The sequence below is a fragment of the Neofelis nebulosa genome, chromosome 4 (genome assembly GCF_028018385.1).
Source record: "Neofelis nebulosa isolate mNeoNeb1 chromosome 4, mNeoNeb1.pri, whole genome shotgun sequence".
In the NCBI taxonomy this organism is placed as follows: Eukaryota; Metazoa; Chordata; class Mammalia; order Carnivora; family Felidae; genus Neofelis; species Neofelis nebulosa.
The window spans coordinates 169739715-169759530 of NC_080785.1; the positions used below are offsets into that span (position 1 = coordinate 169739715).

The window sequence follows — 19816 nt, forward strand, 5'->3', positions numbered from 1 at the left end:
AGTCTCAGTCGCTGAGGGCCGCAGGCCTGGGGATGAAGCCTTACACTGCAGAGGCGTGTAGGGAGAGGCCGCTGGTTCTGCCGCCTGGCTCGTGCCCTTCCCAGGTGCCCACGTTCCAACCCCAGCTCCACCATTTCCCAGCTGCCCACCGTCCAAAAAGTCACTTGTGTGATCGTCCTGGGGTGGCCAGGACAAAGTACCCCAGCTGTGGCTTAAAACCACAGGAATTTCTTGTCTCCCAGTCCTGGAAGCCGGAGTCCAGGCAGGAGCCCAACCTGTGGCAGGGCTGTGAAGCTCCAGGGGAGGGGCCTTCTTGCCTCTTCGAGCTTCTGGGGGTCCCTGGCGTTCCTTGGCCTGTGGCCACCTCATTCCAGCCCCTGCCTGCGTCTTCACGTGGCCTCCCTGTGTGTGTCCCGGATTGGCCCAGTGTCCTGCAGGATGAACCCAGCGGGGGGTTCAGACGCTGAGGGAAGTGCCATCACACTGCTGACATTGACCCTGGTCATTGAAGTGCCATCACGCTGCTGACATTGACCCTGGTCTCCCGGCTGGGGATGCTGGTGGGGCTCCACACTGGGAAGCTCCTTCCCCGCCACACTATCCTGGCCGGAAGGCGTTACTGCGTTACTGTGTGCCCCCCACACAGAGGCCTGGGGGCTGGGAACCACCTCCCTGAGGACAGAAGATCTATGTTAATTATTGAGAATGCTGCAGGGACATTTGTCTCTTCTCCCCCAGGCGTTCACTTATGCAACCATTTGGGACACATGAAGATTTACTTTCTAGTTCGGTGGGCCATCCGGTATTATTTATCCTGGTCACGGCCCAGGTTTGGCCCTCGCAGCCTTGGGTCTCTCTGAGGCACCCCCATCATTGTGGGGTTTTTATACGTGAGCCCCGGGATGCTCCAGCTAGGCCTGTGTGTTTCTGCACGGAGCCTGGTTCCTTCTCTGGGGCCAGGTATGGGCGCTTGGGTGGGCGGGGGCCCGTTTAACAGGCATCCTAAGCGTTTTAAGGGCAGACACTAACTCGCGGAAGTCCACGCGGCTGGCATGGACGCCGGAGGCCCGGGGTCCCAGAGGGTGCAGCCACTTGCACGAGGACCCTTTCGCCCCGCCCGCGGGGTGCCCGGGCCGAGCCCGAAGCCTCCTGCTCTCCCCTGCAGCCCGCGGGAGGATCTGAAAAATCAGGGAAGGGCCTCCAAAGGCAGAGTCGCTTCCCCTGTGGAGCCTCAGTTTCCCGGTTCGGGAGAGCCCAGAGTAGAGCAGCAAAATATGGAACGCTTCACGAATTTGCGTGTCATCCTTGCGCAGGGGCCATGCTAATCTTCTCTGTATCGTTCCAATTTTAGTATATGTGCTGCCGAAGCGAGCACGAACATACGGCCTAGCCGAAGGATATTTATAGTGCCCAAACAAAATGTCTTTACACAAAGGGTGAATTCTTTTAAAAGGAGTCAGCGACCCATCTTTCTCCTAGGTTCCTACAACATATAGTGCGGTCAAATGCGATCACTCACTGAAACTGAGAAAGTGTTCATTGTTCCACCAAATATAACTCAAGTGGCTGCTGGGACGCTGGGAAGTCCTATATGCAAATATCCCGGAAGAGGGGCGGAGTCGCCGCCGTCCCAGAAGCCTCTGGGAAGCGGCCGCGCTGCGCGGGCGACTCGTTGGTCCCGGGGGAGATGGCGGCGCCGGAACCGGGGAGCTAGAGAGACTCGGGGCCGCGGCCGCCTGCTCAGCTTGGCGCCTGGGCCGGCCTGGTGAGCGCGGGGCTGCGGGGCCCGCAGGGGACGGCCAGCGTCCGCTCGGCGCCCGCGGCCGGGGGAGGGTGGGAACTCAGCCCGGAGGAGGCGGGGACCCGCGGGCCCGGGGGGCGGGGCCTGCGGGGTCAGAGGGCGCCGGGCGCGCGGCCGGCGGGGGGCGCTGGGCGGGGTCTGGGGGTTGTGGCTGAAATTTGCGTGGAGCCGGGGACTAACTGGGGGGTCTGGCCCGGGCTGGGGGTGGGGCTCGAGGATAATGGGGGATTTGGCGGTGGGACCAGGAGGGCCCCGTGAACACCTGGCAGGGGAAGGGTTTGGGGTCCCTGGGGTGGAGTCTGAGAGCTTAGGCCGGGCTCGGGGGCTCAAGGAGTAAACTGGGAGGGGATTCTGGAAAGGATAGATTGTAGGGGATGGGGGCTGGGGCTTTGAGGGCAGAACTTAAAAGACTTGCGGGGGGCTTGTGGGAGGGGCCTTGGTGTCCCTGGTCTGGGCTCGAAGACGTAGCGGGACCTGGGCTCAGGACTCAGAGAAAGGGAGCTGACGGCACTTCTGTGAAAGAAGGAGTAACCTGTAATCGGTGCCTGCGCGTAGAGCATTTCATTGTTGGGCTCAGCAAGTCCCGCCTCAGGCACGACTTTCTGCCTCCGCTGGATGGGGTCTCCTAGCTCTTCCCCCCAGGATGGACCCAGGCCCGACCTCTGCATGCGCTTCCCACTGCCTTTATTGGTGCCTACGGGGACCAGTGCACTCCCCTCCGCCCCACCCCTGGTGGTGCACTCCAGCCCGCCCGAGGGGCCCTGCGCAAATGTAAATAGTTCATCGCCCTCCCCGGGCTTCCCCCCCCCCCCCCCAACCCCACTAGGGTGAAGGCTTCCAGCGCCCCCACCACCCACCCTCATCACCTCTGGCCCCCTTTCCCTTCACTCATCTGCTCTAGCTGCCTGGGCTGCTTGGCCACTCCTTGAACACCCCAGGCTCGGTCCAGCCTCTGGGCCTTTGCGTTTGCTGTCCCCTCCACCTTCCCCCAGACATCGTGTGTCTTGCTCCCTCACACCTCTGCTTTGATGTTGTCTCCCTGATGAGACCTCCCTGTCCCCCTGTTTAAAATGCAGCTTCAATCACACAGCACACGAGACCCAAGGGCAGGGAATCGTAGAGATTCGGTTGGGTTCCTTTCATTCCCTGTGGGAACCGGGTGTCCAGTGTGGAGCTCGGCATCCTGCAGGCACTCAGTGAATGTCACTGATGAGCCAGTCTCCGCCGCTCCCCCCCCCCGCCCCCCAGCCCCAGGAGCTGGTGACTGTCCTCGGGGTGTGACCTGTGGCCTGTGGGCACAATGGATCTGGCTTACGTCTGCGAGTGGGAGAGATGGCCCAAGAGTACCCACTGTCCGTCGGTGCCTCTGGCCTGTGCCTGGTCCTGCCGTAACCTCATTGCCTTCACCACCGACCTTCGAAATGACGACCAGGGTGTGTGCCTCCTTGACCCCAGCCCCGCTCCTGTGTGTCCCTGTGGGGGAACTTTGGGTCTCCAGGCCTGCCTGGGAGCTGCCCCTCACCCACGTGGGCCCTCTCAGGGTTTTCTCATCCATAACGGGGTAGTGAGGACTACAGCCTCACAGGTGTGCAGAGGCCAGATGCTGTGTTCCCCATACCTGGTGCTGGAATCACCCCCGAGGGATGAAATGGGGCAAGGGGAGCGGGGTCCACCAAGGCTTCCAGACCGTCCATGTTACTATCTTGCATTTGAAAACATCTAAGGTACTTAGTTGGGGGCTGTTTTCCCTTTACTGTCTGGGTAATATGTATTAGGAAAAAAATAGAAAAGCAGAGAAATTTAAAGGGGAAGAGACCGTGGAGAGATGCCCGTCATTAGCCTTTGGGGATCATTTTCTCCCTGTTCTATTTTCTGTGTCTCTTGTAAAAACACCGTGACGCTAGTGGCCAGGTTCAGGCCTGCTTCGGTTTCCAAGGGAACACAGAAGCCCCTTCCTCCATAGCACCGGGGCTGTCTGTGTGGTCAGCAGCAGACGCCCCTGACTCCCCCGTGGGTGGCATGGTCGCTGGATTCATCCCCGACCCCTCCCGGGGTTGTCGTAGCTTCCTGGTTGTTACCGCTGCTGTGCTGTGTGCTGTCCCCGCAGACCTCACCCGCATGATCCACATCCTGGATACGGAACACCCCTGGGATGTGCACTCCGTCAACTCAGAGCACAGCGAGGCCATCACCTGCCTGGAGTGGGACCAGTCAGGTGAGGGCCTGCCTGGGCATGGGTGGTCCTGCGTGACTGAGGGGGATAGCGATGCTCTCCCTCGATCCTGAATCTCAGGGTAACACACTCTGGCTCTTCCTGGTCACGCCCCCAGGGTTCCCAGCCGGGACCCTCACCCTCAATCTGTTACAATTGTCACGTCCCCGCGAACACACCTTATGCCACTCCCCTGCTCAGCCTCCACCAGCTTGCTCCTCCCAGGCCCCCGGACGCACTGGAATCGCTGCCCCTGTGCGCCCTGAGGGTTTGCAGCGTGGCTTTGCGGTCCACAGGCTCCCGGCTCCTGTCGGCTGATGCTGACGGGCAGATCAAGTGCTGGAGCATGGCCGACCACCTGGCCAACAGCTGGGAGAGCTCTGTGGGCAGCTTGGTGGAGGGGGACCCCATCGTGGCGCTGTCCTGGCTGCACAATGGGGTGAAGCTGGCATTGCACGTGGAAAAGGTGGGTGTTCACCCGAGCGAGCCGGCGCCATTGCAGTAGGTGAGACCGTGCACCCTGCCTGACCCCCCCCCCCCATCCGGCTCCTCCTCTCCCGCCACCAGCACCCTTTGGTTTCTGTAGTCCCGGCCCAACTCGCCCGACTCATGCCTTCAACCGGGCTGTCAGCGCCCAAGTTTTCTGTGAGCCCCCACTTAACTGATGGCTGCTGTCCTTAATGAACCTTCCATTCAGCTGGTGGCGGGCATCCTCAGTGGACCGTTCATTTAACTGACGGCTGTTCTCAGAATCCAGTGCACCCCAGAATTCCTCCTTCCGCACCCCAAGGGCGGGTTGTCAGGTCACAAAGGGCAGACCCCTAAAGTCTAGGCAGGCCACCTGTTGCTGACGTCCTCAGCTGGGTCCAGCATCGGCAGTAAGCAGACCCCGTGCTCCCTTCTCCCCCCCACAGTCGGGCGCCTCCAGCTTCGGCGAGAAGTTCTCCCGCGTCAAATTCTCGCCGTCCCTCACACTGTTCGGCGGCAAGCCAATGGAGGGCTGGATCGCAGTGACGGTCAGCGGCCTGGTCACCGTGTCCCTGCTCAAGCCCAGCGGGCAGGTGCTGACGTCAACGGAGAGTCTGTGCCGGCTGCGCGGCCGCGTGGCCCTGGCGGACATCGCCTTCACGGGCGGCGGCAACATCGTGGTGGCCACCGCGGACGGCAGCAGCGCCTCCCCCGTGCAGTTCTACAAGGTGTGCGTGAGCGTGGTCAGCGAGAAGTGCCGCATCGACACCGAGATCCTGCCCTCGCTGTTCATGCGCTGCACCACCGACCTCAACCGCAAGGACAAGTTCCCCGCCATCACCCACCTCAAGTTCCTGGCCCGTGACATGTCAGAGCAGGTGAGTCCTGCCCCGGGCCCGCTCCCCTGGCCGCACGCTCCTCCCCGCGAGTTCTGGGGTCCAGGGTCGGACGTGGGGCTGACACCCCCCCCCCCCCCGGGGCCCCAGGGAGCCCTGTGTCCCCCTCTTCTGGCTCCCGAGGTGCCCCATCCTGGGCTCGCGGCCCCTCCTCATCCTCACGGCCAGCAGCATGGGGTCCACCCGGCTCTCTGCCTCTGACCCTTTGCCCCACCCGCGTGGGGACCTCGTGAGGACGCTGGGCCCCGCAGCCTGCGGGTCCCGGGACCAGGACGGGGACGTCTCTGGGGCAGTTGTCCAGCGGTCACCCCGGGTGCCAGTGTAAGGCCCCGGCTTCGTGAAGCTTCCCCCTTGCTCTCCCCTGGGGGACATCTGGCATTCCGGCTCCACACTCCTGACCAGCGGCCGCCTCCGCAGGTGCTCCTGTGTGCGTCCAGCCAGACGAGCAGCATCGTGGAATGTTGGTCTCTGCGGAAGGAGGGGCTTCCCGTGAACAACGTCTTCCAGCAGATCTCGCCTGTGGGTGAGTCTCCCCGTTCCCGGGGCAGCGTGAGGGAGCTGCTCCGAGCAGCCAGGCCGTGTCGGCCTGCCGCACCCTCTTCACCCCTGCCGATGCAGCCTCTTCGCTCCTGTCCCAGACAGCCACCTGACCCGGGGCTCAGAGAGGCGAGGTCCTACCCGGTCATCCCACAGGCGGGTCGCCTGACTGCCTCACTCTCACACCTCCTGCGGGGAGCATGTGCCTGCTTGAGGGAGCTGTGGTGCAAAGGTCCTGGGGCATGAGGCAGGAGCTAGAGCGGGCTGAGCAAAGGGGAGCAAGCAGGCGGTGCGGCAGGGCTGGGGGTACACACAGTCCCCTGGGCCACAGAGGGCACTTCATCCTAAAAACAGAACCCTCCAGAAACCCTGGTTTATGGTGAGGAAACAGACCCAGAGCGGGTGACGGAGTCTCCCCAGGACGTACCCGATGGCTCACCTCCCCCTCCCCTGTTCCTGCACTCAATGTGGAGCCCCCGGTGGCTCCAGATGGTGCCAGCCTCCCTGAAGACCGTGCCCGCTCCCCGACAGAGCTCGGGACGTGCTGGCCCAGCCTTTAATGACTGCGAAGTCGGAAAAGCCACTTGATTTTCACCGCCGGAGCTCACAGGCGATGAAGGCCCCCCGGGGCCCACAAATAGCATTTCCAGCTGATGAGAGCAGGGCGCTCTGCTGATTAGCGCTAATGGACCCTGGAGCGGTTGGCTGCTCGGGAGGGTGCTAAGCGGGAACTACGAATGAAGCCATGTCAAGAGGCCCCGCAGCTCCTGCCCCCCCACGGGGGCCACGGGGTGGTTTCAGAAGCTGCCCGCTGCGGGGGCCCAGTGGTTAGCATGAAGCACCTTCCCCGGACCCCCCGTCCTGAGTGAGCTCGTAGCTGGCGGCCGGCATGACCGTGTGTGGCGGGCAGGGCCACACAGGTCTGCACGGTCCCTATGCCCCAGTGCAGTGGGTGACCAGCCCCAGGGCCAGCCTGGCCACAGCCATTGCATAGCATTTGTGCAGTGCTCGGTGTGACCACTGGCCCGCGGGTGCTGTCTGGACGTCATCCTTGTTAGATGCGAAGTTACACTCTGGCCTCAGGCAGTCTCAGTGCTCCCTGGGCCTCAGTTTCCCCTGGGGAGCTCGGGTCTGCGGCAGGTTTATGAGCTGTGGTAAGCCGTTCAGAGCCGAGCTCTCCAGACAGGTGGGCGGCTGGGAGACGCTGTTTGACCCTTGGTTGTGCCGTGTAACAACCAGCTCAACTTGGCTCACAGCCGTGGCCCCGCGCCGCTCTGGGGGGGGGGGGGGGGGCGCTGCTTCCGCCGCTCCTATCTGGTTTGTGTGCCTGCCGTCAGCCTTCCGGCAGCGTGGGCCGTGCACCTGATCGCCCCCCATGACCGCGTGTCACTGCAGGCTTGCCCAGGCACGTCCCGGCAAATCCACACTGTGTCTCCTCTTGCATCATGTTGGCCCGCACCCTCTAGCCATGCCGGGACTCCCGGAAACCACTCTGCCTGTTGCTGGGGGCTGTGGGTGCAGGGGGCGCGGGTCTGTGGCCCCTTGACCGTCCAGCTCAAGCCTTAGCAGGCGGGCCGAGCTGGGCTCCGCCCAGGACCTGTCCTGTCACGAGACAACGCACCGCGAGCTGGCTGTGTCGCCAGGGCTTGTGGTGGCCGGGAGAGGGGTGCACCCCGCTTCTCTGCTCCACCTTCAGCCAGGGTCACGGCGGCCTCCCTCCCACTGCCTGTGGCCTCCTGGTCGGGCGAGGTCCCAGGGCAGGACTGGTGGTCCACGTGTGTCACGTGCCTGCCGTGGACCGTTCCGCTGCCTGGGCTGTGGAGTGCTTTGAGGGACGGCGCGGGGCCGGGTCCCCAGCGCAGGGCCGGAGACGGGGGTGCCGGGGCGGCTGTACCTGGCGTCCCCGGCGGGGGTCCGCCGTGCGGCATTTCTCATTCTGTTGTTGTTTTCCCGTTCCCCCGGCCCCCTTTTCAGTTGGTGACAAACAGCCCATGATTCTCAAGTGGCGGATCCTGTCGGCCACCAACGACCTGGACCGCGTGTCTGCCGTGGCGCTGCCTAAGCTGCCCATCTCGCTCACCAACACTGACCTGAAGGTGGCCAGCGACACCCAGTTCTACCCCGGCCTCGGTACAGCTGGCGCGAGCCCCTGCGGGCGGTGGGCTCTGAGCCCGGGGCTCAAGTCTTAGGGCTGTGGGGCCCGCCCCTGTCCGCCAGGCAGCCCCGCTTCCGGGATCCCACACGCTCCCAGGCCATGAGACTGGCTAGCGGAACGCTGTGTGCATAAAGGGCTGTTAGCGACCAGCAAGGACGAGGTTGGGAACTTGGGGCGGACTTTTTAGGTGGGCAGCGCCCTGTTCTGGCGCCTCAGGTGTCGGTCCTGGGCTCAGTTGCAGGTGTCAAGTGAGTCAGGACTCAACGTGAGCCCTAACCCTGCCGCCCACTGGTCGTGGGGGTTAGGCCTCCCCACCCCCCATCCTCCCCTCGAGGCCCCTGTGTGCTCCTGGGCCCCGGGGCCTTTGCATTCACCGTCCCCTCCCTCCGTCTCCTCCCACCGTCTCCCTGGAAGGGACCCATTTGCTCGCGTCAGCCACACCTTGGGGAAGAGGTGGGGCGTAGCCCGAACCTGGGGCTGTTGGCAGAGGATGCGGGGGGAAAGCGGCTGGCTGTGGGGGACGGCTGGTGGGCCGTGGGTGGCCTGGAGCCACGCCTCTCCCCTGGGCGGCCGCTTCCCACCGTGGGAAGCTGGGCGGGCCCCCACGCGGCTGAGCGGCCTGTGCTCTGGCCTGTAGGGCTGGCCCTGGCCTTTCACGACGGCAGCGTCCACATTGTGCACCGGCTGTCGCTGCAGAGCATGGCCGTCTTCTACAGTTCTGCGGCCCCGCGCTCCGCGGACGAGCCGGCCATCAAGCGCCCGCGGACCACCGGCCCCGCCGTCCACTTCAAGGCCATGCAGCTCTCCTGGACGTCTCTGGCCCTGGTCGGCATCGACAACCACGGGAAGGTAAGCTTCAGAGCCGCCTCCCTGCTGCTCGCCGGCCCGAGGTCGTCGCCGGCGTGGTCTGTGGCGCCTAGTAGGTGCTCAGCAGGAGCCGTTGGGGTGGTTGCCGTTCACGTAGGGTTTCTGGAATCAAGTGCGGTGAAGCACGTAAGCGTAGCGGGTGCTCAGCGGGTGTCCTTGTTCCCGGAGGGACTTGGCCTCGGCCTGGAGGAAGGGGCGAGCTGTGTGCGCTCACCCTCGCGGCCGTGCCCGCCCATCCCCCCGCCTCCCGTGCTGACTGGGAAACCGGCTTCCGCATTCACGTTGAGACTCCTGACTCGTGAGCGAATCCCTTGCTCGTTTGCTCCGCCCTTGGGGTCTCCAGGAGAGGGGCCAGCGGCCTGGCGTGAGGCGTTCCGCTTCTGGAGAACAGGGTCTGTGTCTCTGCGGAGACCCCCGCGGCCCTCGAGTGGATCCGCGCCGGCCACGCAGCCTGGTGACAGGCCGGTTCCCCAGAAGCCCCGTGCGGGTGTGGTGGGGCCTCGGAGGTGCCGCCGCAGCGCAGACACAGCGCGTGCGGCCGCCCCACCCCCTGGCGGGCGGGAGGGCCCGGGGAGGGGGTGCGGGGTCCCGCAGCGCTCCCCGCCCCGTCCTCCCCTGCAGCTGAGCATGCTTCGCATCTCGCCCTCCATGGGCCACGCGCTGGACGTGAGCCTGGCCCTGCGGCACTTGCTCTTCCTGCTGGAGTACTGCATGGTGACCGGCTACGACTGGTGGGACACCCTCCTGCACGTGCAGCCCGCCATGGTGCAGAGCCTGGTGGAGAGGCTGCACGAGGAGTACACGCGCCAGAACGCGGCCCTGCAGCAGGTGCAGGGCCTCTTTGGAGACGGGGCGGGGAGGGGGGGGGGGGCTGCCCCGCCCCGCCCCTCGCACTTGCCGCCCCGCCCCCTCCCCGCCCCTCCCCGCCCCTCGCACTTGCCGCCCCGCCCCGCAGGGGGGGGCGGAGGGCGCCGCTTCCCGGGCCCCCCTCGGGGCCGCCCCGCTCACGCCACCTGCCCGCCCAGGTCCTGTCCACCCGGATCCTGGCCATGAAGGCCTCGCTGTGCAAGCTGTCGCCCTGCACGGTGGCCCGCGTGTGCGACTACCACGCCAAGCTCTTCCTCGTGGCCGTCAGCTCCACGCTCAAGTCCCTCCTGCGCCCACACTTCCTCAACACGCCCGACAAGAGCCCTGGCGACCGGCTGACCGAGGTCTGCGCCAAGATCACGGACGCCGGTGGGTGCCGCCCCGGCCCTCACCGGGCTCGCCCCAGGGGAGCGTCGGCCGGGCCGGGCCGGGCCAGGGTGGGGGGGAGGTGGGGGGGCAGAGAGGGGCCGCTCCGACCCAGGGCCCAGCTCTCCGGCTCTCGCAGTGGGTGCTGCCGGGCGTCGGCGCGAACCCCCGTGCGCGTGCACCGCGAGGCCGGGCGGGGGCGCCTGACCTCCCGTCTCCTCCCAGACATCGACAAGGTCATGATCAACCTCAAGACGGAGGAGTTCGTCCTGGACATGAACACGCTGCAGGCGCTCCAGCAGCTCCTGCAGTGGGTGGGCGACTTCGTGCTCTACTTGCTGGCCAGTCTGCCCAACCAGGTGCGGCCCCTCCCCCCCAGCCCGCCTCCGCGGTCCCAGGGCCGCCGGAGCCCGCCGCGTCCCCGCCCCCGCACGCATTACCTGGCGGCGGGGGGGGGGGGGGGGGACCGCTTCCCGTCCCCTGCTGGCACTGCGTGGCGTCCAGGAGCCGGAGCCGTCGGTTGCGCATCAGAAAAGCCGGGGGCCCGGTGCCCGGGGCGCCCCCGGCCTGTGCCAGGGAAGCCGGCCCATCTCGCCGCACACCGGGGTCCTAAGATGCCGCTCGCGCTTAGGCCTGTGGCCCGGGTGCCTCCCCCACAGGGCTCCCCGCTGCGGCCGGGACACAGCTTCCTGCGGGACGGCACCTCGCTGGGCATGCTGCGGGAGCTGATGGTTGTCATCCGGATCTGGGGCCTGCTAAAGCCCAGCTGCTTGCCCGTGTACACGGCCACCTCAGACACCCAAGACAGCATGTCCCTGCTCTTCCGCCTGCTTACCAAGCTCTGGATCTGCTGTAAGACGCCAGCCCTCGGCTCTCGTCCCCCCATCAAAATACGAGTCCTGGCTGAGACGCCCCACTCCCCAAATACAGGCTCCCCCAGCTTAAACGGTCGTGGTCCCCAGCGCCCAGCACAGGTGCTCGCTAAACGTCTGCGCCCGTTTGCTCATCTTGTGTCACCGGGTCGCGTGTTTGCGGCCGGCCCTGCTCTCGGAAGGACACCCAGCGCACTCCCTGTGTACTTGTTAAACGAATAAGTGGGTCCTGACGCTCGGGAGGTCAGGGTAGAGCTGGGGCCTGAGCCCGGGACCGCTGCTCCGAGCTCCAAGGAGGCCTCGGTGCCCCGCCCCCGGCAGGCAGCGCTCCGGGCAGGGCCGCCCGGCGCGACGTCCCCACGGTCCCCTCCCCGCAGGCCGTGACGAGGGCCCCACGAGTGAGCCGGACGAGGCGCTCGTCGACGAGTGCTGCCTGCTGCCCAGCCAGCTGCTCATTCCCAGCCTGGACTGGCTGCCCGTCAGCGACGGCCTTGTCAGCCGCCTGCAGCCCAAGCAGCCTCTGCGCCTGCAGTTCGGCAAGGCCCCCGCCCTGCCCGCCTGCGCCACCGTGCAGCCCGACGGCCTCAGCAGGTGTGTGCCCGGCCCCGCCTCGCCCCCTGCGCGTGCGCCCTGCTGGTGCCGCCTTCGGGGCTCCTCCTGAACGCCGTCCCCGAGAGACTCCCCGCTCGGTCCCCGACTCCCCCGCCACCTTTCTCCGTCTTTGCGCTCGGCCGTGTCCTGCCCTCCGTGTGGCGCGTCACCCCTGCGTGGAGTGCTGTGTGCTTGACCTTGAGGACTCGGGCTACGGCCTCTGCCCCCGTAAGGGGGCAGTCACCCTAGCGTAGACTCCCGTGTGAGCCCTCGCTGCACAGCAGCACCACGGGGCAGGGGTTTGTCCCCACTTTTCAGGCGAGAAAGGTGCGGTCACTGACCCCAGGTCACACAAGGTGCTTCCCTGTTTTGGACGCTCACGTGGTGAAGAGAGACCCGCGAATCCTCCGCGAGGTCCATTACTTTGGGTGGAAATTTCAGAAATCGCAGATGAGCCAAAGGAGGAAAGTCAGCACCCGGGGGCCCCCTTTGGGTGTAATGCTTTTTCGGGCATTGGGCCCGCCCCCTTCTGGCAGCTTCCTTCTTGTGTTGCCGTGGGAGGGATCGCCTGAATCATTTGGGTTTGGGTTTCGGGAAAAACTTTAAGAGAAGAAGAGGTCGATCACGATGAGATTTAAAATGTGGTGTTTTGGAAACATTCAAACGCAGTTTTCAGCCCCTCCCCGCGGGTTCTCGGTGGCTTCCAGAGCTTTCCGGCGCCGTTGAGCGTGCGGGCAGAGGGCACGCGTCAGAGATGGCCCGTGTCTGGTGTGTGCGCGCCTCACGTGTCCCCTCTCGTCCGCCAGGGCGGCGGGCCAGCCCAAGATCGACCACCTGCGAAGGCTGCACCTGGGAGCCTACCCCACGGAGGAGTGCAAGGCCTGCACCCGGTGAGCGCCCGCCACGCGGACCCGCCCTCAGCCCTGCCCCGGGGCCGGTGGCTTCCCGCCACGAGCCTGTCTCCCTGCCTGTGAACACGGGTCGAGGGCCACGGCCGCCTTGGGAGGTCCTGAGCACCCTCTCCTGGGGCATCGGTGGCCAGCTGTGCCCGCAGCCCGAGCCTGCCCCAGGGGAGCTCTCCGTCGCCCGGCGGGTGCGGACACGAAGGCCGGGAGCTTTGCAGACGCAGCCCCACTTGCCGCCACGCAACCCCGGGACCGGGAGCAGGTTCCGGCGCTCAGGGTCACGCTGCCGGGGAGCGGCCAGGCCGGGACTCGAAAACCGCACACCTGTGGCCACTCACGGGGCTGGGCCGGCTCGGTGTCGGGCGGCTGCAGCGGTGGGGGTGCAGCGCGTGCAGAGGCCCAGCGGCAGGGCAGCCCCCTCCCCCTCCCCCCTCCCCCCCCCCCCCCCCCCCCCCGCCTCACCCTGCCGGCTCTGCCCCCAGGTGTGGCTGTGTCACCATGCTCAGGTCGCCCAATAAGACCACGGCCGTCAAGCAGTGGGAACAGCGCTGGATCAGGAACTGCCTGTGCGGGGGGCTCTGGCGGCGGGTGCCCCTCAGCTACCCCTGACCGGGGGCCCCCCGGGCCCTCTCGGCAACAGAACGTTCCACACGCACCCCGACCTTCATCGGGTACATCAAGCAACGGGCATCCTTGGAGCACGGCCTTCCGGGCCTGATCGGCCAAGGTCGTGTCCCGTCAATGGACGGCGCAGGGGTAGACGCGGCCTGAAGCCGCGAGTCGGTGCCTGTCGGCCCAGCCGGGACTGCTCTCTGTCCCTCAGAGCCTAGCGGTGGTTCCAGGAGGAGGGCCGGCCCCCTGTCCACATGCCCCAGGCGGCCACCGAGACAGACCCGTGGGTCTCACGGCCTCACGTACTGTCCTCCCTGGACCCCCAGTGGCCCCTCCGGAGGCCCCAGGTCCTGGCTCGGAGGGTCCAGGGTGGCCCGGGGTCTCTGTTCTTTAGAACGTCCCCCCGTGAACTTGTCCAGTGTCTGGGTGGGTACTGCCCATGACACCTGCCTCAGTGTCCTCCCTGTTCCTGTCCGTGTGTCCGCGTGGTTCTGACGTCAGCAGGTCCAATAAATGTCCTGCCAGGTCGCAGGTGTCCTGTCCCTGCCAAGGGTGCTCTCCTCCCCTGGGCTCCCGTGCCCGGTGACTCTCTTGCTCTGTCAGCATTTATCGAGCACCTAGTGTATGCCAGTCACCGAGGTCCCTGCAGGGGGCAGCAGGCCGGGCACCGGTGGGCGATGGGCAGGTCTCTCTCTCTCCTTTTTCCCTGCCTCCCTCTAGCCTCCCTGCTGCAGGCCCTGAGCTGCTCCGGCCCCTGGGCTTCTGGGAGCTCAGGTCTGGTCCCCAGGGGGTCCCGCCTTCTGCCAACGAGCGCTTTCCCAATCACGCCCGGCTTATGTCCTGCTCCCCAGGCCTCCAGACGCAGCGCCCTGCCTGTGGAGTGCTAATGGCTTCTCTGGTTTTCTTGCTGGAAGGTGCAGGGAGGGTGGGGCGGGTGGATGCCCCGCGGGGGTCAGACCCTGCACCTGTGCTTGTGGGGCTCCCTGGGCAGTGGGGGCTCGGAGCCCCTTACCGAGGCCCGGGCCGTGTTGCCCCGGAGGGCCTGTTGTCTGAGCCGTGGGCCTTGATGGTGGGCACGTGGTGGGGGCGGACAAGGGCAGGGAGCCGGCCCTTGGCTGGGCCTCTGCCAGCCGCCTCGCCTCCCACCCTGCTGGTCACCACTGCCTGGTGCCCCTTTAGTGACACGGGGACCCCGAGGGCAGCCTCCCCCGGTTGAGTGGTCACTGCTGACAGCCATCCGTGAGCCGGTGGAGGTGAGGCTCTGTGTAAATTGCTCATCTAACAGGTGTAGGCGGAGAGCAGGGGAGAGGCCTCTCCTCCGTGGGGATCCGCTTCGGGGGCCCTTTCCCCCGACCGTGCCCACACCGCTGCTGTGCCGTCTGCGCGGCTGAGGTGGGGGTTGCCTGTCGTGGCGTCCCTGCACCCCTCTTGGGCCCCCACGCCGTGCTGCCTACGTCCCTCACGCGGCCGCGGCCTCCAGCCACCCCGCCAGTACTGTCAGCCGTCTGCGTCGGGACAAAGGGCCCGTTGTCCTGCACCCCTGTTTCACCCGCTCCAGGTTAACTTGTGGTTTTACGGCACGGACCCGACTCACCCCCACGGGTGACACGTGGGGTCCGCGCCCCTCCCTCTAGGGCCTGGGTGGGCTCACGCCTGCGTCCAGCCCTGCGCAGAAGCGGTGCGTGTGACCCCCGAGCGGTTGGAAGTGGCCTTGCTCCCGGCCCCCCACCCCCACCCCCACCCCCACCTGGAACCTGTGCCTCCCTGCCGTGAGCACGCCGCCCTGCTGTGCCGGCCGCTTCCAGACCCGCAGAAGCTGAGCACGGTGACCCGGGGGTGGTGGCTCTCTGTCCCCAGGTTTGGGGTGGACGAGAACAGCCCGCGAACCGGGATGAGCACGGTTGTGTGGATGCGCCTGGCCGTCCCGGTGGCCGGTCCCCCGTGGGCCCTGCCGAGCCCCGGATGAGCTCGCCAGGCGGGTTAGGTCAGCAGGGCCCCGCGTTCCCGTCCCCGTCCTGTGCCCGCCAGGGGTTACCATGACACCCGTGTGTCCCCACAGCGCCTGCCTCTGGGGTCAACAGCAAGGCCCTGTTCTAGTTAGTACGTGAAGACAGCTCAGCCCGGCCGGCTGGGTGTGCGGCCAGCCTCGTCAGAGCGGAGGCCCTGTGTCACAGAGGTGGCCACCGGGACCATGTTCGGAAGATGTGTGTGCTGCTGTGGGCTTAGTGCCCACCGAGCTCATGGCCCGCCTCCCCACACTGTTCACCGGAACCTTCTGTGGTTCCCACACTGACCACGGGAGGGGGGTGAAGATGCCCCGGGAGATGTCACACTGGCCAGCCCCTAGTCAGACGCAAACCACCACTCCTACCCCCTGCCCCGGGCCCACCGGGGCCCTGACCTCCAGAAACAAGCGGGAAAGCAGGACCGGGGCGGCCTTTGGCTTCCTATTCGCGGGCCGTGCCCCCTGGACACCCAGGTCGTTCCTGCGCCTGCCCGGGGCTCGGGGTCGTCCTGCTGCCCCTGACGGGCCGACCGCACTCACTGGCACCTGCGAACCCGCCCGTCTGGGGAAGCTGCTGGAAGGGGCCCTCCAGGCTGAGCGGGCTGCGGTTTCCCTCGTGGCTGCAGAAGCCACAAGGCCTCCCGCCAGGCCCTCGCCCGAACTGTGCCTCCAGCCGGGAAACCCGCCCCCTTCCTCTGGGGCAGACCGGCCGGCCCCCAGCCCTTCCCCAGGCCCTGCTCTGACCCTCCAGGTGCCAGGTCGTCAGCGGGGCAGCTGCATTTGAGTTTCAAACGAACAACAAATACTGTTTCAGTACAAGGCCGTCCCACATACCACGGGACACTCTCATCATGCAAAAGTAGTTGTTGTTTTTCTGAAATTCCCGTTTAACTGGACGTGTGTTTTTATTTGCTGAATCTAGTCATCGTAGCCGCACCCACACTTTCCCCCCAAACTGGATCATCTCAAAGCCACTCCCTGACATCACTTCATCCAGGAAATACCTATTGAATGAATGAGACTCCGGGGTCTGGATGGCCAGCAATTGTCTCCCCCCCCCCCTTATTTAAATGTGTCCAGTTTCTTAAATTACACACGAGATTCCTGAGCCTCGTGTCCATCATCAGAAGGGCTGAGTGAGTTACATCCTGTGTAATGGGATATTTGAGTTACTATGAGCAGGTCTTAGTGACCATGGTGCCCAGCCCAGGACCGTGCACACAGCTGGTGCTCCATAAAAGCTTTTGTATGCATGAGCATATGACTCCAAGGTAAACACTCTGTGGTGGAAAAGTAAAACTTGGCCACCGGTTCCAAACCCCCCGATTCACAATCCCCAGGGGTGGGCACATGACTTCACCTCTCAGATCCTCAGTCTTCTTTTCAACAAAAGGGAAGTCGTGAGCCCCCTTTGTGGGCCACGCTTACCACCTGGGCCCTAGCAGGTGTGGGTCTCGATGGCCCCTCACCCAGGTGGGAGAAAGCACGGGGCCTCGGGGCCTGGGTAAACTGGACCCTTGACCAGAAGGGTAAACTGAGACCCAGGAGGGCAGGGAGTCCCTCAGACCCAGTGTGACTGCTCTAAGACAGGCATCAGCCTTCCTCATTCTGGGAGCCCCCAAGTCCCCGGAAGTGACTATGAACGCCGGTGCTGTGATCCTGGGTTCGAATCCAGGCTTTGCCCAGAAGCTTCCCCCGACCTGAGCCTCCGTTTCCCGATGCGGGACGGGGGTCATAGAACAGAATGACTCGAGAGGGTCTGTGAAGCTGAAGCTCCCCCCAGAGCAGGGTCTCGCCCGCAGGGCGGCTTCCCCGCCACCTCCCGGGACCGCGGATGGAGGAGCACGGGCGCCCCCGCGCGGCCGCGCGTGCTCAGGACGGGCAGGAAGCGTGCAGGAGAGGATGCTTTATTGCGCGACCCCGGTCGGCCGCCCCTCGGGGCCTCGTCAAGCGGCCGCGCCCTCGGCCATCACGCCGTCGATCCAGGCCACGTAGCTCGCCAGGCGCGTGTAGATGCCGGGCTTCTTGCGGTTGCCGCACACGCGCGAGCCCGACGTGACCACGGCCTCGGCCACGCCCCCGCACACCAGCGGGCCCCCGGAGTCGCCCTGCGGGGACAGGACGGCGGGCCGGGCCGTGAGCGCCGCAGCCGCGCCTGCAGGGACCCCCGCCCGCGCACCTGGCAGGTGTCCCGGCGGTTGCTCCCCCCCGCACCACCCCTGCCACCCCACCTTGCAGGTGTCCCGGCGGTTGCTCCCCCCGCACCCCCCGCCCGCACCCCCACCTTGCAGGTGTCCCGGCGGTTGCTCTCCCCGCACATCATGCTCTGGGTGATGGTGCCGTCGTGGTACGTGCGCTGGTTGCAGGTGGCGCGGTCGAGCACCCGCAGTTGCAATTGATGCAGGCGGTCCGGCCGGCGGCCCGCGTGGGTGACCACGCCCCAGCCGGCCACGTCGCAGAGCGTGCCGGCTGCCACGTCGCGGTCCAAGCGCTGCCAGGCCAGGGGCTGCACGGCGGGGCCCAGCTCGGCCTTCTCTGACAGCTATACGGGAAGGGGCGGGAGCGGGGGTCAGGGCGGGGGGGGGGGCAGCGGGGGTCGCGTGCAGCAGGTGGGACTGAGGCTGGGCTCGGCAGACCTGCAGCAGGAGGAGGTCGTGGTCGATTGTGTCGGGCCGGCTGTCTGGGTGGGGCACTGCGCGGAGCACGTCGTACAGGCGCTTGGAGGGCTCGGGCTGCGACAGGGAGTGTGCGCCCAGGAGCACTTGCAGCTTCCCGTCGGCCCTGGGTGTGGGGGGGTCCACATGAGAACCGCGTCACCCCCCCCCGCCCCCCCCAGCCCCCCCCCAGTCCCCCCGCTGGCTCCGGACACTCACAAGTCCTCCACACAGTGCGCCGCACTCAGCACCCACCGCTCGGACACCAGGAAGCCGCCGCACACGTGCTTGCCGTTGACCTGCACCGACGCCATGTAGGGCCGCGCGTGGGACTCGGCCTCGCGGCCGCCCAAGATTCGCCCACGGGGCTGCGCCACTGGGGGAGGGAGAGCAGGTGTGTGTTTCAGGGGGCGGGCCTCCCTGCCCCACCCGGCCCTCAGGCCGCCCAGGCCTGGAGTCCGGTGGGGGGGGGGGGGAGCGCAGGCCTGGAGTCCAGTCCGGTGTGGGGGGCAGGCCTGGAGTCCGGTCCGGGCCCACTGGGAGCAGGGGACTCTGGGGCAAATTCGCTAAGTGTGGCTGACCAGTCCCGGCCGTTTGCACAGCAGTCCCGGCCGTTTGCACCGACAGCTTGACCCTCACTGGAGGCCGAGCTTGGACTCTGAGAGCTCAGGCTTCATATTCGAAGTCTGGGGAAAATCCTTCCTTTTCAGAGCTTTCCATTCACCTGCTGGAGCCGGGGACACTCCTGCTTGATGGCGGCGGGGGGGGGGAGGGGGGGGCGGCTGACCGCCCTCCAGACTGGTAGGCCCAGGCCCTGTCACTCACCACACGCGGCTGCGCCCAGGAGGACCAGAGTCACCAGGTGCACCAGGCAGGCGGTCATGCTGCTGCTGTGGCCCGAGCGGGGACTCAGGCTGGGGCCCCCAGGCACTGACACTTGTATGAGCGGGCAAGGGGGCGGGGCTCCCAAGGCTCGCTCTGCTGCGTGGCCGCCGTCCAGCAGGGCGAAGGGGAGCCTGCCTGTTCCGTGCCCACCCTCCACGGGAGCCCCGCACCGAGAGGACAGGCGGCTGGAGGGGACTCTTGCCTCTGTGTCAGGTCCAGGGCTGGTCCCCGTGCGGGCCGCAGACCCTCAGGCGGACCCACTCTCTGCCCCCCAGCCCAGGCTCCCCAGAGTGCCCTTCCCGCCCCCAACGTTTTGCAACAGCAGCTGGAGGCCACAGTTTGTAAACAACCAACTTCCTCCGTTTTTCTGCCCCTCCCTTCTTTCTCTTCCTCCTCCAACTAAGAGAGGAGGTCGGTGGGGGTGGGAAGGTCACCTGACAGCCTTGTCCCTGTTGGGTCTGGGGCCCAACACCGCAATAAATGGAATGTTAGAAAGGGGGTGTGTCAGATACAAATGACAGAAAAAACAAGTTGAACTGGGTGGGGTCTTCAACAAGGACATTTAAATGGAAAGTTCAGGGACTACTTTCAGGTGTAGTTTGATCCAGGTGCCTGACCGCTATCAGGTGTCTGTCTCTAGTTCGTCCTTTCCTCCTTGGTGATTTTTCTCCTCACCAGGCTCCCCTGTTGTGGGCCCAGGGGCCCCAGACTCAGCCCAGTGGCTCAGTGGGCCCCTCCCCCAATTCCCCATCACTCCAGCCAGCTTCTCAAGGCTGCCTCTGGTTAGCTGAGCTTTGATCACATGTCCCCTCCCAAGCCAATCACTGGGAGCAAGGGTTGGCAGGTTCTGATGAGCAGAATGGGTTGCGTGACCCTTTATAAGGTCAGGATGATGGATCAATGTCTCATGAACCCATGGAGGGGGGCAGTGCTGGGAACACAAGGGCGGGACGGGCCTTGGACATCCCCAGTGGGCACATTGCACAGTATTTTCCCTCTACTGCTTTCCTCTTTGCTGTGGACTGTTTCAGGCACAGAGAATAGAAAAAATGTAGCCAGTGTGATTTGTTAGATCGTAACATGTTTCCTTATTGAAATCAGAAACTCGAAACTAAAGCCCATT

General features: G+C 65.7%; 2 protein-coding genes and 1 non-coding gene across 5 annotated transcripts; 1 reads left to right on the forward strand and 2 right to left on the reverse strand.

The window, feature by feature from the left end:
* Nucleotides 1-1268: 1268 nt before the first annotated feature.
* LOC131511158 (U6 spliceosomal RNA) lies at nucleotides 1269-1375 on the reverse strand. The gene has a single exon (XR_009261364.1). It is a non-coding gene; the product is annotated as a U6 spliceosomal RNA (small nuclear RNA).
* Nucleotides 1376-1608: 233 nt separating this feature from the next.
* Nucleotides 1609-13677, forward strand: MED16 (mediator complex subunit 16). 3 transcript variants are annotated; one of them, XM_058728601.1, is made up of 15 exons: nucleotides 1609-1765; nucleotides 3050-3234; nucleotides 3909-4016; nucleotides 4310-4479; nucleotides 4928-5359; nucleotides 5795-5900; nucleotides 7889-8044; nucleotides 8707-8918; nucleotides 9105-9764; nucleotides 9962-10172; nucleotides 10395-10528; nucleotides 10829-11021; nucleotides 11419-11632; nucleotides 12439-12522; nucleotides 13020-13677. In XM_058728601.1, exons 2-15 carry the CDS (start codon nucleotides 3102-3104, stop codon nucleotides 13144-13146), a joined length of 2940 nt encoding a protein of 979 aa, XP_058584584.1. In that variant the 5' UTR covers nucleotides 1609-1765; nucleotides 3050-3101; the 3' UTR covers nucleotides 13147-13677. The 3 variants fall into 3 exon arrangements, with proteins under 3 accessions (XP_058584584.1, XP_058584587.1, XP_058584586.1); XM_058728604.1 differs by having other exon boundaries at nucleotides 9558-9764; XM_058728603.1 differs by lacking the exon at nucleotides 1609-1765 and adding an exon at nucleotides 1937-2005.
* A 3368-nt stretch (nucleotides 13678-17045) lies between these two features.
* CFD (complement factor D) lies at nucleotides 17046-19001 on the reverse strand. The gene is made up of 5 exons (XM_058728623.1): nucleotides 18634-19001; nucleotides 18028-18184; nucleotides 17791-17935; nucleotides 17439-17696; nucleotides 17046-17262 (listed from the first exon to the last, which is right to left on the reverse strand). The coding sequence occupies exons 1-5, from the start codon at nucleotides 18689-18691 to the stop codon at nucleotides 17101-17103; spliced, it is 780 nt and encodes a 259-aa protein (XP_058584606.1). The 5' UTR covers nucleotides 18692-19001; the 3' UTR covers nucleotides 17046-17100.
* Between the last annotated feature and the right edge of the window lie 815 nt (nucleotides 19002-19816).